This window comes from Macrobrachium rosenbergii, chromosome 4, assembly GCF_040412425.1.
Source record: "Macrobrachium rosenbergii isolate ZJJX-2024 chromosome 4, ASM4041242v1, whole genome shotgun sequence".
In the NCBI taxonomy this organism is placed as follows: Eukaryota; Metazoa; Arthropoda; class Malacostraca; order Decapoda; family Palaemonidae; genus Macrobrachium; species Macrobrachium rosenbergii.
The window spans coordinates 51,425,979-51,444,076 of NC_089744.1; the positions used below are offsets into that span (position 1 = coordinate 51,425,979).

Here is an 18,098-nt window from a genome sequence, read left to right on the forward strand (position 1 = left end):
TAAATGTATGTTTTTTGTCCAAAAGAATGCTCTCAATCTTGTGTTTACGTTAGTTAAAATGTACGTTTAGCGTCTAAAAGAACGCTCCCTATTTGTTTACATTGTATCAATATGTGGAAATTTAAGTAGATTTTCTGAGTATTGCTAAACTTTACTTATATGACAATTGTGGAGTGTGTTTAATCAGGTATATATGTGTTTGTGTTGTAAAACAATTATTTTCCCCTTTTATTAGGGTGACACCTTAAGAAGTTACCCACACCCTGTGCTGTGTCGTATTTATGCCCTTTCTTTTCAGAGTTTCTTGCTATTTTAATATTGAAGTTGTAAATTGATGTACCAATTGTGTTTTGTATCTTGTTTGTACCGTTATTGTGAATTTCTGAGTGAACTGGGAATTATAAAAAAGAACTGTGGAACCTGTTACGTTCTCCCCAAGCTGTTTGAATTTTGAATTTTTTGTGAGAGAAAATAAAGATATCAAGGAAGCACGCGTTTCCCTCTCTCCCGTGAGTTTCCCTCTCTCCCGTGAGAAAGTTGATTATTTGAGGAGATTATGTCTCACGATGAGGGGCCAGAGGCCCCAAATAACCTACATGGTGCCCAGAACCCGGGATCAGAAGGAAGTGACAAAGATTTTCCCGGATTTCCTGACATTTTGATGAAACTGAAAAGTCTTAAGCTGAAGAAAGTCGGAGCTGAAACATGGCTGCGTTGTGCTGCGAGAAAATTAAGTGGAGTTCTACAAGGCCAACCAAGCTGGCATGAGTTAACTAGCTTAATGGACGAATTCGACCACCGTAAGTCTAAGTGGGTTGAACTAGATGATGCGGTGCAAGACTTGATCGAAAATCCGGAAGAAGTCAAAAGGTTAGTCTATGAAGCCGACGATTTCCTTAGTGAGGTAGACCAAACACGCATTGCTGCTGCAGAAGTTTTAGAAAGGTTAGGCAATGGTAGACTTGTGAACTTGAATAGTAGGGCTACTGAAGGCAGTATAATTTCTGCAAGTGAGCCTAGTAGTGAAGCACATAGTGTGAAATTGCCTAGGCTTGAGTTATTAAAATTTGGCGGGAAAATAACTGAGTGGATGCCTTTCTGGGATCAGTTTAAGGCTATTGTTGATGACAAGCCTATGCCTCCTGTTAACAAATTTATGTACCTGCGCTCTGTGTTGGAGGGCGAGGCGAGAAGAGTTATACAGGGTCTGGCTCAGACGGCAGCTAATTATAAATCGGCATGTGAACTGTTAAAAGAGAGGTATGCCAAACCAAACAAGATAATTTCCGCCCACATTCAGGACCTAATGCAGCTTGCGTTGTCAAGGAGATCGAAGTACGACAATCAACTCTTGGCGTTGCGGAAGTTGCAAGACGACGTGATAGCCCATGTTCGCAGTTTGGAGGCTCTTGGGGTAGGAGGGGACCAATATGGGCTGGTATTGGCGCCCATGATCTTGTCCCTACTCCCCCACGAGATTAGACTGGAGTGGTCTCGAAGTCAGCAAGAGGAAGGAGACCTTAAAGGGCTGCTGGAATTCCTACAACGAGAAGTTGAGGGGCGAGAAAGGGCTGAGGCCCTTCAGGGCTGAACCACCGAAAGACTGAGGATCCCGGCGTGGAAAAAGGCAGAAAAAGCTCATCCAGGGTTCAGCCTCAGCCCTTCAAACTTCGTCAGAAGATAGTGCCTCTAAGCAGCAGTGTGCATTCTGTGGAAAGCTGCATCCTAGTGATAAGTGTTTTGGTATAGTGAAGCTCTCTCTTCATGAAAGAGAAAAAGCCATTCGTGGAAAGCGACTGTCTTAAGTGTTTATCTCCTGGTCATTATGCAAGGGGTTGCTGGGCCAGGTGTTCAAAGTGCAAGGGTGGCCATCACCACGCACTTATTTGCCATAAGTCTGAAGCGATACCCCCTGCAACAGCTAGTGAGACAACCCCTGAAGGAGAAAAGGTGCGGGGGGAGAGTGAATCTGTTACACATGGGGGAGTGGCTCCTTGTGAGTCAAGGGCTAGGGCTATTAAGCAGTGTTGTGTATTACAAACAGCAAAGATAAAGGTTGTAGGCTATCAGGGTATAATCTCTGTTTGATACAGGATCGGATCGATCCTACATTTCCAAGGACTTGGTCAAAAGGGTCAGGCCCAAGTGGCTGACCTCTGAGTATTTATCATTTTCTGCCTTTGGGGGAGGTAAGGCCTCCAAGGCAGATTTGTGTAGCATTTATGAAGTGATGAGTTTAGGGGCTAATAACCACAAATATAGCTTTAAGGTAGCTGAGATTAATGTAATTTGTCACCCTTTATGTAGGACCAAGGTGGATCCTAAGTGCTTAGAGCCTTTTGCGCATCTTAACCTAGCTGATGAGTATGGATCCAACCGAAAGATACAGGTGGATATGTTGATTGGATTAGATTTGTATTGGAAGCTGATGCTCCCTAACAAAATTGTGTGTCATGAAGGGCTTGTAGCCCAGGAGACTGTTTTTGGTTGGGTTTTGTCTGGATCCTCAATTAGGTCCAAAGATAACTGTGATGTAGGTGTGCAACTGTTAACATTTTCTAATTTTCAGGAAGATAGCTTGAGTAACTTTTGGGATTTAGAATCTGTAGGTATTCAAGCCCAGGAACCACGTTCTGACGCTATTAAGCCTGACCCTATTCTGGTGCAATTTGAGAAATTGGTAAGTTACAAGGAAGGCCGTTATGAGGTGGCCCTTCCCTGGAAATCAGAGTCTGTAAAGTTAAAGTTACTTGATAACAAACACCATGCCTTGAGAAGATTGGATAATCTGAGTCGTAAGTTAGATAGGGACCCTGGTCTGCAGGAACAATATTATACAGTGTTTGAAGAGTATGAAAAGGAAGGTATTATAGAAGAGATCCCACCCCATCAGTTGGAGGGTGGGTACCCAGTGTTCTATTTGCCTCATAGACCTGTGGTGGGAGGTGAGTATCTCCACCAAAATCAGGCCTGTGTTTGATGGGTCAGCTCGTGGCAGTAATGGTGTGTCCCTAAATAACTGTTTAGAAAGTGGTCCTTCCTTAAACCCAGATTTAGTAGAAGTTCTACTGAGGTTTAGAAGATGGAAGGTGGCCTTAACTGCTGATATTACAAAGGCTTTCCTTCAAATTAAGGTGAGGAGGGAGGACTGTGATGTTCACAGGTTTTGTTGAAGAAAAAGGATATTGTAAAACATTTCCGTTTTGTAAGAGTACCCTTTGGAAATAAGAGTAGTCCCTTTTTGTTGAATGCCACTTTGAAATTTCATTTAAAGAAATACCCTCCCTCAGAGGTGGTTTCTGAATTGCTTGAGAATCTGTATGTTGATGACTGGCTTTCTGGGGCTGATAGCCCTGCTGAGGCCTGTGCAAGATTTGATGAAGCCTGTGGTATGTTGAAGAAGGCTGGTATGTCCCTATCAAAGTGTACTTCTAATTATAAAACCTTGCCCATGACAGAGGATTCTATTGTAGAAGGTGTAAAGGTGTTAGGCTTACAATGGGATTCCTCCTCGGACTGTTTTACATTTAAGGTAGAGAATGCAGATCCCTTTGGGGATATTGTTTGTACTAAAAGAAATGTGTTAAGCCTAATTGCTCGATGTTTTGACCCCTTGGGGTTCATATGTCCCTTTGTTATGCATGCAAAAATGCTATTTCAAGAAATCTGGAGATTAGGTCTAGATTGGGATGAACCATTACCTGAGGCTATGCAAGGCAGAGTTAAGTTGTGGGTAGTAGGACTTTCTGTACTTGAATCATTGAGAATTAATCGTTACTTATTTTCAGAATTGTCCTGGAGAGATCTCCCTGCTATTGAACTTCATGCCTTTGGTGATGCGTTGGAAAGGGGGTACGGTGCTTGTGTGTATGTGAGAGTGCCCGAAGAGGGTAATTTCAAGGTAACATTGATTGCTGCTAGAGGTAAGGTAGCCCATATAAAGAAAGTTTCCCTCCCTAGGCTAGAATTACTTGGTGCCTTATTGTGTGCTAGACTGGTTGTATTTGTGAAGTCTGCGTTGCGGCTGGTCCGGGAGGTTTCAGTTCGATGTTGGACTGATTCCACTGTTGCCCTGGCGTGGATTAAAGGAGAACCGAATAGATGGAAAACCTTTGTAGCCAACAGAGTTGTGGAAATTCAAGGATTGACTCCACCATCTTGTTGGCAACATTGTCCTGGAAAGGACAACCCCGCAGACCTGATATCGAGAGGTGTTTATGCGGAGCAACTCACACAGTCTGATGTTTGGTTAGTGGGTCCTTCTTGGCTCCGCACCTCATCTCTCCTACTTAAGGAAGATGCGAGAGAGGGATTCCCACGAGAAGAGCAATGTGAAACAGACACTGTTTGTGTTGCTGTTGAGTCTGATCAGCCCTTGTTTGAGTTTTCCCGATGGAGCTCCTTTCCGAAGGCACTCAATATAGTAGGTTGGGTGTTAAGATTTGTTGGTAATTGTAAAGCTTTTCATCCCTCCCTAAGGGGCTGGTGGTCATGTATTTCTTTTGACTCTTTGGAGAGCAGTTTGACCTTGCTTTCATCAATTCTCCATAAGTCAAGGGTCAAAGGGATGAAGCTTTACAATTACCAACAAATCTTAACACTCAAAGAAAGGAGGCCATTGCAAAAAGAAATAAATGTCTGGCTTTGTCTTAAGTAGGAGAGATGAGGTCAACCCTAACCAAACATCAGAAGGGTCCCATAAACACCTCTCGATATCAGGTTCGCGGGTTGTCCTTTCCAGGACAATGTTGCCAACAAGATGGTGGAGTCAATCCTTTGGTCAAACTTGATCCTTATCTAGATGAGGAAGGATTGCCGAGAATAAAGGGGTGCTTAGAGAATGCCGAATTGAGTTTTGAGAGTAAGCACCCTATCATTGTCCCTGGTACTTACATTGCTTTGTTGTTGGTTCGTTTCCAGCATGGATTGCTTAAACATGCTGGTGTTGCTGTGCTTGTTTCCACTCTGCAAAACAATTATTGGATCATTTGTCTTCGTCAGATTGCTAAGAGGGTTTGCAGAGAATGTGTCGCTTGTCGTAGATGTGAAGCCAAGGCCTGTTCCCAGCCGGTGGCTCCCCTTCCTAAGTTAAGAGTTAAATCTGCCCCTCCTTTCACTGTTACAGGTCTAGACTTTGCTGGTCCCTTATTTTGTGTTGATTTCCCCTCCAAGAAGTTGTATATTCTTCTTTTTACTTGTGCTGTTGTCAGAGCTGTCCACCTAGAGCTAACTGAGTCTCTCTCGGTTACTGATTGCAATTTGGCAATTCGTCGGTTTACGGCTAGACGTGGTGTACCTTCTGTGTTCTACTCTGACAATGCTAAAACCTTTTTGGGTGCCTCCAACCTGTTGAAGCAACATTATGGCCCCATGGCCCCATGGCCCCCCAATGGAAGTTTATTGTACCTAATGCGCCTTGGTGGGGAGGCTGGTGGGAACGCCTCATTAGATCAGTGAAGGTTGCGTTGAGAAAGACGTTGGGCACTAAGACATTGTCTAGGAGTGAATTAGAAACCACTCTTCATGAGGTGGAGGCATGTATCAATTCTAGACCCTTGACATTTGTAGGTGAAGAACCTGATGTTGCTAATCCCCTTACTCCATCTCATTTTCTTATTGGTCGTTCAGCAGGTTTTCAGGTGGAACTGGCAGATGACTCTGCCTCAGGTGTGACCTCAAAGGATTTGTGTGTGAGAGAGGCTGTGCGTCTGAGTCAGTTGGAGAAATTCTGGAACATCTGGCAATCCGAGTACCTTAGAAACCTGCCTTGCATGGTAAAGGGGTTCAAAGCTAATTGTAATTTAACAAGGGGTTCTGTTGTAATAGTAAAGGAAGAAAGAGTGCCTAGGCTGCTGTGGCCACTTGGAGTTATTACTGAGTTGTACCCTGGAAAGGATGGAATGGTGAGAAGTGCCAAGGTTAAAACTAAACGTGGATTTGTAACTAGACCTGTTCAAAACCTATACCATTTAGAGATTTCAGATATCAGTGAGGAAAGTGTTTGTAATTCCCTGATGAAATAATAAAGGAAAATCCAGTTGTAGGGGATCCCATGGACCCAGTTGAATCAATCACTGAGTCTACTGTAGGTAAAACCCGAAGGGGGAGATCTATTAAAGTACCTGTTAAACTTGACTTGTAATTTTCAGGTTATGAGATTGTAGTGGAGGTTCTTATGATGATAGGAGTGTTGACACACTCCTATGGTGGGGAGGATGTTAAATGTATGTTTTTTGTCCAAAAGAATGCTCTCGATCTTGTGTTTACGTTTGTTAAAAAGGGATTTTGACAAAGGAAAAATCTATTTCTGAGGAAGGTCCCGTGTCACCCGGTGAAATTCCATTACAGCACGAATTTCTAGGTATAATATGCTAGATATACCAGAGAAAAAGAGCTTTCAGGAAAGCTGGGGTTACTACCCCCAGTCGAGCGTCTTCTAGGAAGACGTCGGTATAAGGAAGGGTGAGTGAAATACCACTACCACGGAAACATACTCGAAAGATCTCTCCCTATCAAAACCCCCGGAACAGAGCGGTGAGCCGTTACAGCCCCTACACTCAACACCCGCCAGGACGGCGACACCAGCGCCACCTACCTCATTCCATGCTAGCACTAACCCCAGACTTGGCATGTGCAAGAAAGGGGGGGGGGGGGAGCCATAGGTGAGTCAGGGAGGGTCACCGGGTGACACGGGACCTTCCTCAGAAATAGATTTTTCCTTTGTCAAAATCCCTTTTCTGAGTCCAGTCCCGTGTCAGCCGGTGAAATAGTGACAGAGAATCATGCCAAGGCTGCAAACTACGAGGAAACTGGGTAATCTGAAAAAAAACATAAATCATTTTAAAAGCAGTTTTAATGAGGGAATCTCTTGCATGTGAGAAAAACACTAAACCTAAGGCACATCAAAGACTTAAGACTAGAAAGATAAGGGAGGTCCGGCACGACGGGAAGGGTTCCCAAAACCACTCAACATCACTAAAGTACAAAATTACACGAAATTGGATAGGTACAATGGTGTACACAATTTCAAATGGCACATACAATCTTAAAACTACACACGCAAACTTAAGCTAAACACGTAAGAGATCAACCAATTAGTAAGCAAAACACACAGTGTATACACACATATCTGGGGTACATGGTGCAAAATAAAAACCGCCCAGTACCCCACAAGAAAACACAATGGTAACATGTCAGATTACAGTTTCCAGTCAACAGAGACAAATTATATCAATATGAGGAGCAAGGCAGTGAGGCATAATCAACCAGGAGGACAAGCAGAGAAGTAAATGAGGCAGGCGGGCGGGGGGGAAAGGAGGATAAGGATATGATTGGTTAAGGTGGGGAGATGACACTTCCCACAGCTATGGTAGAAAATTTCAGGGCTTCGAGCGATTTTAAATAGTGGCGTTTAAACACTAGAGGTGATTTCCAACCCGTATATTTAGTCAACTCTGAGAAATCCATATTATGAAAGTAATTAATGGAAGTAGCAACTGCTCGAATATCATGAACCTTAGGAACTGAATCTGGGTTAGCTTGTTTAATAAAATACAGAATTTGTTGTCTTATACCATTCAGTGATAGAGTACCACCTTTCTCCCTGATAAAAAGAGGACCCAGACTTACTCTGTGGAGTTCTTAAAAGGTAAGATTTAAGTGTATGAACTGGACATAAAGACTGGTCTTGTGGAAGGGGCACCACCTTCCAAGGAGACCACCTGTCTTGTGGGTCTTCGTTTTGGCTAAGAATCTAGGATCAGGGGAAAGGAGGACCTCTCCCGGAAGGGAGGAAGTTCACAAAATGATCACCCCTAGTGAGCTGACAGCTCTGAGATTCTAGCACCTGAGGCCAAGCTAATCATAATCAGAAATAAGGTCTTCCTTAACAGATCCTGATAAGAGCATTGAAAGTTATCTATCTCTGATGCTAACTTAAGGACGTCATTGAGAAACCACGTAACGGAATGTGGGCGTGATACTGGTCTCAGACGAGCGCATGCTCTGGGGATGGATGAAAATAGGAATCTGTAAGGTCGATTTTAAAGCCGTACAGGAATACTTTCTTCAGGGCTGACTTGGTTGTGGTAATAGTGGCCGGAGCAAGGCCTTTTTCAAACAGTGATCTAAAGAAAGAGACTCCTAAATTAGTCGTCATAACCTTGGCTTCAGATGCTTTTAGGAAGGAGGCTAATTTTTTGACTGCTGAATCATATTGTCTAAGAGTAGAATCTCTTTTATCTGACTCAAGAAATAGAGTGTTGACAGGGTCAATGTTTGCCCCTTTTTGGGCTGCAAATTTTATAAAGTCCATAAAGCTAGGGCATTCTGAATTCTTGAGGAAGCTGACACAGTCTTGGTTTGTACTGTCTGGGTCAGTATGGGCTTGGGAATCCGAAGACTCTGCAGTCCCAGTTCCTGAAGAAGAGGGAACCAATTGCTCTTCGGCCAGTAGGGGGCTACTAGGGCTAGTTGACCTTTGAATGTCCTGAGTTTGTGTAATACTTTCAACAGTAAATTTATTGGAGGGAATAGGTAAATTTTCTCCCATTTGTTCCAATCTATTGTCATTGCGTCCGTGGCGTATGCCTGAGGGTCCAGGTTGGGGGCCACATAACAGGGGAGCTTGAAGTTGCTTTCTGTCGCGAACAGATCCACTTGGAGACCAGGAACCTGGCGGCAAATCCATTTGAAAGATTCCGTGTCCAGGGACCACTCCGTCTCCAACGGAGTCGTTCTGGACAGGGAATCCGCCACCACGTTCCGCACCCCCAAAGGTGGGTGGCTGACAGGTGCCAGCCGTGCTTGTTCGCCAGGGAGAAGATAGCAACCATTACTTGGTTTACTCGACCTGATTTGGAGCCGCCCTGTTGATGCAATGAACTACCACTGCGCTGTCCAATACCAACCTGATATGAATCCGGTTGGGGGGCGGATTTTCTTTAAAGTTAGAAAGACCGCCATAGCTTCCAGGGTGTTTATATGGAACTGCTGAAACATTGTGGACCACGTTCCTGTACTTTTGTTTTGGGAATATCCCCCAGCCGCTTAGGGAAGCGTCTGTGTGGACAACTAGTGCCGGGGGGAAACTGAAGCGGAACTGACTTGAGAGGCCCTTGACTGAGGTCCAAGGCCGCAGTCTTGTTTTCAAGATTCGAGGGATGGAGGAGACCTTGTCTCTGAGCTTGACATTGGCTCGACTCCGCCACACTCTGTTTATGTCTTTGAGTTTCGCTTTTAAGAGCAGGTCTGTCACTGAGGCAAATTGAAGGGATCAGGACCCTTTCTTGTGATCGGCGGGATGCCGATTGATTTTTGAGAAATTTTCTGGTGAGAGATGCTATCTCCTTTCTCTTGGGAGGTGGGAGGGATAACGTGTGAGCAGACAAATCCCACTGTAGGCCCAGCCACTGAAACCGGGACTCCGGAGTCAGGCGGGACTTTTGTCTGTTCAGTTGAAAACCTAACGATTCTAGGAAGTTGATGACTATGGTCGTAGCCTGCTGACACTCCAGAACTGTTGGTGCCCAAATTATCCAATCGTCCAGGCACGCTGCTAGGGATATCCTCGGGACCGGAGTTGTTGAACTACCGTGTCCGCCAGCTTGGTGAATACCCTGGGCGCAATGTTTAGGCCGAAGGGCATGACCTTGAACGAGTAGGCTTGATTCCCGAGTCTGAAACCGAGGAACTGAGAGAAGTTCCGCGCAACCGGGACGTGATAGTAAGCGTCTGAAAGATCGATGGAGGTGGTGACGGCTCCACGCTGAAGTAGAGTCCGTACCTGAGCTATTGTAAGCATGCGAAATTTGTCGCATTTTATGTAGAGATTTAGACGCGACAGATCCAGGATCACTCTTTGTTGATCTGAGTCTTTTTTGGGAACTGTGAATAACCTGCCTTGAAATTTTAGGTGCCTTACTTTCTTTATTGCTCGTTTGTTGAGCAATTCTGCCACATAATCCCGTAGGATTGATGAGGGTGGCTGGTAAAACCTGTTCGGAGGAGGAGGTTCCTTGATCCAACTCCAACCCAGACCTTTGGACACTATACTGTGTGCCCAAGGGCTGAAGGTCCATTGGTCCCTGAACCAATAGAGGCGACCACCTACCTGTGTTTTCTCAGTGGGAGGGAGCGGGTTTATTCCTCTACCACGTCCAGGTTTTCCCCTTGGGGTGGTGTTCGCCTTGCCTCTGTGAGGGGCCCTGCCTTCTTCCCCCTTGCGATTCTGTTAAGGCCGTGAAAGTAACCCCAGTCCTCGTAGGTGGGGTTGTAAGCTGGTGAAGTAACATACGAGGGCGCAGCAAGGGAATGAGCTGGTTGGACCAGCACATATTGTTGGGGGAGAGCTTTTGAAGTGGAGGGCTGTGCCGCTGCCGAGACTGGGACGGCTTGAACTACCGTCTGCTGGTGGGGCCTTTTATGCCAGATTCAGGGGTCTTGCGTTTGTAGGTGGGGATGCCCCAGCGAGAGCGCAGACTCTGGTTGGCCCTTGTAGCCTCCGACATAACGTTCGTAACCTCTTCTTCTGGGAAGAGGTTAGGTCCCCAGATCGAGCTCTTTACGAGCTTGTTAGGCTCGTGACGGATAGTAGCGTTTGCGAAGATGAACTTCCTACATTCCAGTCTGGCCATGATGAATTCAAATAGGTCAGACTGAAAGCCAGCTAACAGGGACTTAGCTAAGACCTGGAAAAAAGGGCTCGTCTGCGCAGGAAACGGCAGTGGCTTCTGTGAGGCAGACGGAGTTCAGGGACCGGGCTAGCTTAGTCCGGGCATCAAACTCCGCCTTTAGCAAAGATTCCAGCAGCTTGGGGAGTTCCTCGCTAAACTGTGAGGAAGCACAGAGGGGTCCAACTTCCCGACCGTGAAGGTGGACGGAGCATCCATCCAGAACTCATCACTTCCGGGAACCACGAGGGAAGTGGGGTCTGTTTCCCTTAGCTGCGGTAACGGATTACCGTCAAAGCACGCTCGGGCCGTAGCCAGGGCGACTTTGTTTAAACAGGGAGTTGGTAAGTTGTCTCCCAGGGCAAACATAGTAAAGCTGCCCTTGAAAGGAGTCAACTTTGTGTTGTCTGCCTGCCACTCCGTCAGAGTGCGCAGGAGAGACGACTGAGCTTGGTCCCTGGGGATGATGACAGTCTCCCTGGGAACCTTATCTGAACGTATCCAAGCTTCCTCTGTCAACCTTACGAAACCTGGATACGGGGGCAAAAGATCGGCGGGGAAGAACTCCAACTCCTCCAACCGTCTCGTGCCAAGACCTTCAATGGTCAGTTTGCCATCGTGTTGGATGGCCCGGAGGGCGAAACGCCAAGGGTTGCCAGGATCGAAAGGCGGGAGTTCCGCCGTATCGGGAATGACATACTGGGGTTCGGCTGGGGGTGGGTTGGTTATTCCCGCCAGCATGTTGTCATAAGCGGCAAACTTCTCAGAGATCTTATTGTCGTATGTGGCAAACTTTTCGGACATTTGGTTAAACTTGTCATTGAAGTCCTCGGAGAACCTTTGGAACATTTCTTTCGCAAAGGTCTCCGCGTCAAAGGCAGGTTGGCGAGGAGGGCTTGATCTTGTTGCCCTCTTACTCGCGCCTTTGCCGGAGGAACTAGACTTGCTCCCGGAGGCTACAGGTGCTGAGACCTTAGCCTTCGACGGGGGGAAAGGCGATGCTTTCTTGGAGGACGAGGACTTATAGCCCTTCGCCTTCCACGAAGTCTTCAACTTCAACTTGGGGATAGCTGATGGAGCCCTATCACCCAAGGAGGAAGACTTCCCAAAACCTGAAAAGGAAGACAATGAAGAAGCTGGGGGAATCGAAAGGGGCCCGCCCCAACTACCTCACCTACCTCGCTACTTACCCCTGGTCCTGTTCAATAGCCATGGGTTCGAGGTCTAAGTTCAAGCGGCGGCACGTCCTCTGAAACTTCTGAATAAAGAATATCCACTTGGGGTGGCTGGGTCGCATCCCGGATCTGCTGGATGATGGGGTGGCAAGATCTTCTGGCACTGCGCCGCCACTCGTGCGCGGGGTAGAGCAGGTCCTCAACTTCGCGTCGAGGACGTAGGGCTTCCCCGACGGAACATTCCTTCCAAACCCAGCCACCCAGGCCCGGAGAGATTCCAAGGCCGATTTCTTAGAGGACTCGTCTGCCTGAAAGAAAGCCAACAATTAGCTAAGGGTGAAAAAACAGTCCGGAAACCACATAAACAAAATTCAAAATGAGGAGCATAAAACGGAGGAAGATTGTCACTTACCGACTCATCCTGGATGGTTACAAAGCGAAACAAACCTCACAACCATCGGGGTGCCAGACTACCAGGTCGTCCAAGTCGGACCGCGCAACCAGCGTGGGTCCGGCACATTACGTGACCGTAAGGTTGTTGCAGTGACGCAGTACACCCCGGCTCCTCACAGCGAACAGTCTGTAAGTGGAAAACGAACATGAACCTACCACTCTAAGTGATCTAAGGCTGGCAAGGCCGGGAATTTCAACTGCAGCCGGAATACTCCGGTGGAGAAGAAATACCTTTTAATAAACTAGGCCAATAAGCTCTAAAATACACCGAGTGGCAGGCAAGACTTCCAGACCCCGGAATACTCCGGGGAATGGAAGGAGTGAGACAACAGGAACCCGCCGCAGGGATTGCCTGTAAATTTAACGGCGGAACCCCCGGGCGTAGAACCGGACTCATGTATAAAACTAAGGAGAGTACTCCGAAGATAACAAAAAAAATATTTATATTTAAATACATATATCATGTAATAACATAAACTAATGATGGTAAACGGAAATACTCCGGAGACCGGAGGGATCCGCTCCCCTTATATAAATAAATAAATTCTTCTTCACTACTACCCCGCCAGAGAAACAAGGTGGGCCAGATGCTCGTATCTTTAACATAAACCGGAGCAAAAATAATAACCCAGCCGAGTAGCCCGACGGGGCGGGAGGAATGCGGGATAAAGTGTTCGAACACGTTCGAGCTACGAGTGAACGAATCACTAACCCAACACAGCGATGCGAGGGACTGTATGGGAGGGAGCGAATCCCTCTACCAAATAGAGAAGTCCCTGAACTCGGAGAAAACGCCATCTAGCGTCACCCGCACGAGTAGAGCAAAGCTGGAAGGGGGGTGGGTGGAGTAGGGGAGAATGGTAGGCTACGAAACAGGAGACGGGGAAAACTATAACCCGCTCAACTGCACTACACCACTCCAAGAATGAACTGGGAACTGTGATAGGAGGGTGGCCTACTACTAGGAAAAGGGAGCGACCAAGCCTCGATGCCCGACTCCTGCCTAGGCACAGCCTAATAGGGACCTAACCTAGCATAGGCTAGAAAAGGGCAGGAGTACGGAGGGGAGGAGGAACCAACAAGGAGAGAAATTTTGTGCCGAGAACCAACCGGGAACGAGAAGAGGGGGCAAGAAGGCGAATAGCCTAGAGGAGACACATCCAAAGAACTCTATTCCCCTAAGGGAAGGAAGAGAACTAAGGGGCTCACTCTGCCCACCAAAAAACGACCCCGGAGGAAACAGCAACAAAACTCCCTCAACCTGATGGACTTCCACACCGAGGGCAAGGGGATGGAAGCAATAACCTACTCCACTCAAAAACCATCACACCAAAATATGAAATAAAAATGTGCTCAATAGGGTGCGTAGCCTACCCCGAGGCAACGGTTAGATCTAAGGCTGCCGCCACCACGAGGAGGTAAAGATGAAAAATAACGAACCGAGAGCACTATCGCCAAGAATAAAATAATAATAGCCTAATACAGACTAAAATAAAAGGAACCCAACCTGGGGGAACCTGGACGGGCATCACCTCAAAGGGCCGATAGGTAGGCCAAATTATATAAATTATCAAAAAGGGGGTGCCACACTGCAGGAAACCCGCCAGGAGGAGAACCAGGGCAAAATATATATATATTAACTATAACGACAATGAGACAACTCCAACAGCAGGAAACTGATGGGGTCGCCTCGTGGTCGACATGGCTGGCGGGGGACGCCGTGGCGTCATAATAAGATCTCAATATATATATATGAGACCAAAACAGCCAAATAACAAACGAAAAAACCCCTATAACATAGTACTTAACTTGGAGATAGTAAAGCTGCTCGATGACATGATGAAAAATGGGAAAATTCCACAAAAAGGCACGAGCACACAAAATCAAAAGATAATATCACGTGCTAGAAAATGGAATGTAGGTGGCGCTGGTGTCGCCGTCCTGGCGGGTGTTGAGTGTAGGGGCTGTAACGGCTCACCACTCTGTTCCGGGGGTTTTGATAGGGAGAGATCTTTCGAGTATGTTTCCGTGGTAGTGGTATTTCACTCACCCTTCCTTATACCGACGTCTTCCTAGAAGACGCTCGACTGGGGGTAGTAACCCCAGCTTTCCTGAAAGCTCTTTTTCTCTGGTATATCTAGCATATTATACCTAGAAATTCGTGCTGTAATGGAATTTCACCGGCTGACACGGGACTGGACTCAGAAATGTACATTTAGTGTCTAAAAGAACGCTCCCTATTTGTTTACATTGTATCAATATGTGGAAATTTAAGTAGATTTTCTGAGTATTGCTAAACTTTACTTATATGACAATTGTGGAGTGTGTTTAATCAGGTATATATGTGTTTGTGTTGTAAAACAATTATTTTCCCCTTTTATTAGGGCGACGCCTTAAGAAGTTACCCACACCCTGTGCTGTGTCGTATTTATGCCCTTTCTTTTCAGAGTTTCTTGCTATTTTTATATTGAAGTTGTAAATTGATGTACCAATTGTGTTTTGTATCTTGTTTGTACCGTTATTGTGAATTTTTGAGTGAACTGGGAATTATAAAAAAGAACTGTGGAACCTGTTACGTTCTCCCCAAGCTGTTTGAATTTTTTTGTGAGAGAAAATAAAGATATCAAGGAAGCACACGTTTCCCTCTCTCCCGTGAGAAAGTTGATTATTTGAGGAGATTATGTCTCACGATGAGGGGCCAGAGGCCCCAAATAACCTACACGCCCCTATAAATATCACAATTTTTAAGTAAATTGCATTTTTCCTAACTATACAAACCCGAGGTCCTTTACATTAGGATTACTTTCAGGTGTAGGCTGGAAACGGCCGTTGAACTTCAAACAAGGTGGCTAGGCAGTTAACTATTGTCCGGGAGGCGGGAGTACCGCCTGCCTGGATGTAGACATTCCAATTTGCCTTTCGGCCCAGGTATCAGATTGAGGGGTGGCATGAGGTGGGCATAAAATGTAAAGGACCTAAGGTTTGTATAGTTAGAAAAATGATATTTTAATGATAAAATAAAGTTTGTTCATACTTACCTGGCAGATATACTCGTATATATAGCTGTATTCTCCAAAGTCCGACAGAATTTCAAAAACTCACGGAACACGCAGTGGGGCCAGGTGGTTAGTACCCATTCCCGCCGCTGGGAGGCGGGTATCAGGAACCATTCCCATTTTCTATTCAGATTTTCTAGTGCCACTGTCTCCTGAGGGGAGGTGGGTGGGCACTATGATTATATATATCTGCCAGGTAAGTATGAACAAACTTTATTCTATCATTAAAATATCATTTTGTTCATGAGACTTACCTGTCAGATATATATATAGCTGAATCCCACCATTGGAGGTGGGAAGAGACAGAATAGGATTTAGGAAACAAATATATGTTGCGATTGACGCCTTGGTTCCTTACCTGTTAGCATAGCTGACTTCGTGATTACTGTCACCCAAGCCTGCTTCTGCTTTATTATTATTATTATTAAAATAGTTTAACCAGACCACTGAGCTGACCATCAGCTCTCATAGGGCTGGCATGAAGGATTAGGATGGAATGACAAGTCTAGGCTAGAAGCCTCAGCACTGGGACCTAATAGGTCACTTGTCAATGATGATAAACGAAAATGAAAATGAAATTAAAAGCTGTAAAAGGCATACGCTTTCATACTGGAACACACACACACAATAAATACATTTAAACTCATGCTTCCATACATACTCACTAAAAAAGGTATATTAAAATTTAAAATAAATTAAGTAAAATCATAAAATTTACTTGTTTTAAAATTCATTATACTGATTGATTGTTTTTTCTTATATTTTCCAATTAATTTGCAGCTTCTCATGAACATTAAAATGGGTGCTATTGAGAACGTTGAAGATTCTGACAAAATTTCTTCTATCGGTCTATTTCAAAATTTGATAGTCGCTGCAACGTTATATTTTGGACATTCACAGTATATGCTTAACTGTTATCAGCACATTGCAATCTGGGCATTTGGGAAGAGGGCCACATGGACTGTTCATTAAGTGTCCATGTGTCAAACGAGTATGGCCTATTCAGAAGACGTGTCAGAATTACTTGTGCTTGTCTCTCTTTGATATGACGAATTCCATTTTCCAACACTGGATTTTATCTGTTTTAATTTATTATTTTCAGGTTCTTCGTTCCATATATTTTGCCATTTTTTACAATGACTGTTTTTATATATTTTGTATAGTCACTGATAGGGATGTCTACATTTGTTCTTGTCATGTAGACCGCTTCTTTAGCTGCTTTATCAGCCTCTTCATTTCTTTAATCCCTACATGGGCAGGGATCCAACATATTTCAATATTTTTCCCTTATTATACAATTTATGGATTGAGAACTTTATATGTTGTACAATATTATTTTTGGGATTATAGCTTTGAATAGCTTCTATAGCACTTCTGGAGTCGCTATAAATTACAAAATTATTATATGAGACTTCTCTAATTATTTTTATGGCTGATACTATTGCACATAACTCAGCTGTAAATACAGAGGCTTTGTCTGGGGGAAGGAGAACTGATACGTTTTGTTTTGGGATACTGCAGCATATCCCACTCCGATTGTGATTTAGATCCGTCAGTGTATATTGCGTAATGTGGACCTTTTCGGATTATATGCTCTACTGCATGTTGTCTTTGGTATTCTGGAGTATATGAATTATTTTTTGATAAATATTTCAAGTGTGTACAAATTCTCGTTTTATTCATTGTCCAAGGAGGAGGCAATTTTAACATTACAGGCAATTGTATATACATATTTAGTGACTCTAACAATCTTCTAGCCCTAATTGGGAAAGAAGGTGGATGATTGTTTATAAACACATCTCTTAATCCAAATAATTTTTTGGTTGGAGAATCATTTGTCTGAATTCTCAGAGCACTCTTCATCGTTACTAGCTCTCTATGGAGAGACAGAGGTAGTTCACCACATTCAACTTGTAAAGAAGATGTTGGTGATGATCGAAAAGCTCCTGAACATATTCTAAGACCCTCATTATGAATTGGGTCTACCGTTTTCAGCGTTGCGTCTGATGCCGAGCCATATATTTCACTTCCATAATCAACGATAGACAGCACTGTTGCTTTATACAACAAAGTAAGGGTATGTCTATCGGCTCCCTAAGTAGTGTTCGACAGTTTTTTAATTAGGTTTAATGCTCTTTTACATTTTGATTTCATGTATGTTATGTGGGCTTTCCAGTTCATGTGAGCATCAAATACTAATCCTAAATATTTTGCTGTTTGGCCAATTGGTATACTATGGTTTCTGATTTTTAAGTCTATTTCTTCTCCTTTTTCCATTTTTTGTTTTTATAAAACATGATTGCTTGGTTTTATCTATGGAAAATTTAAAGCCTACAGATAAAGCCCATTCATCTATTTTTACTATGCTTTTATTAATGATTCGTTCTGCATGTTTTATTCGAGATGCTGAATAATATATGGCAAAATCATCCATATACAAGTTACTTTTAATACCAGTAGGTAAATTTTACTGATATCATTAATTGCTAACGTAAACAGTGTGCCACTAAGGACGCTTCCTGTGGAACACCATTTTTTAGAGGAAATGTTCTGGACAGAACATCATCAATTCTCACCTGAAAACTGCGATTTGTCAAAAAGTTTTGTATAAACCTAGGTAAATGTCCACAGATGTTGTTGTTTTGTAAAGTTTTTAATATAGCATACCTCCATGTAGTGTCATATGCTTTTTCAATGTCAAAAAGACAGCTACAGTAATTTGTTTTCGTTCAAAACCTCGGCGT

At 44.4% G+C, this 18,098-nt stretch overlaps 3 protein-coding genes across 3 annotated transcripts in view; all 3 read left to right on the forward strand.

Annotated features, from left to right (window-relative positions):
- Positions 1-556: 556 nt before the first annotated feature.
- On the forward strand, positions 557-1,591 carry LOC136837662 (uncharacterized). Its single transcript, XM_067102539.1, has one exon. It carries the CDS (start codon positions 557-559, stop codon positions 1,589-1,591), a length of 1,035 nt encoding a protein of 344 aa, XP_066958640.1.
- A 639-nt stretch (positions 1,592-2,230) lies between these two features.
- Positions 2,231-4,657, forward strand: LOC136837673 (uncharacterized). Its single transcript, XM_067102549.1, has 2 exons — positions 2,231-2,945; positions 3,291-4,657. The coding sequence occupies exons 1-2, from the start codon at positions 2,231-2,233 to the stop codon at positions 4,655-4,657; spliced, it is 2,082 nt and encodes a 693-aa protein (XP_066958650.1).
- Positions 4,658-4,662: 5 nt separating this feature from the next.
- LOC136837681 (uncharacterized) overlaps positions 4,663-18,098 on the forward strand; it is a 34,323-nt gene continuing 20,887 nt past the window's right edge. The window contains exons 1-3 of the mRNA XM_067102558.1: positions 4,663-5,431; positions 5,569-6,003; positions 6,150-6,224. Coding sequence (XP_066958659.1) covers positions 4,663-5,431; positions 5,569-6,003; positions 6,150-6,224 — 1,279 coding nt within the window. The remainder of the gene's footprint in view (positions 5,432-5,568; positions 6,004-6,149; positions 6,225-18,098) is intronic.

Excerpts from the sequence above, each read along its gene's own strand:
- LOC136837673 (XM_067102549.1), top strand. The coding sequence starts at position 2,231 with ATGAGTTTAGGGGCTAATAACCACAAATATAGCTTTAAGGTAGCTGAG. Across the intron at positions 2,946-3,290 it reads TCATAGACCTGTGGTGGGAG|AGGTGGTTTCTGAATTGCTT; the intron begins GTGAGTATCTCC and ends ACCCTCCCTCAG.
- LOC136837662 (XM_067102539.1), top strand. The coding sequence starts at position 557 with ATGTCTCACGATGAGGGGCCAGAGGCCCCAAATAACCTACATGGTGCC.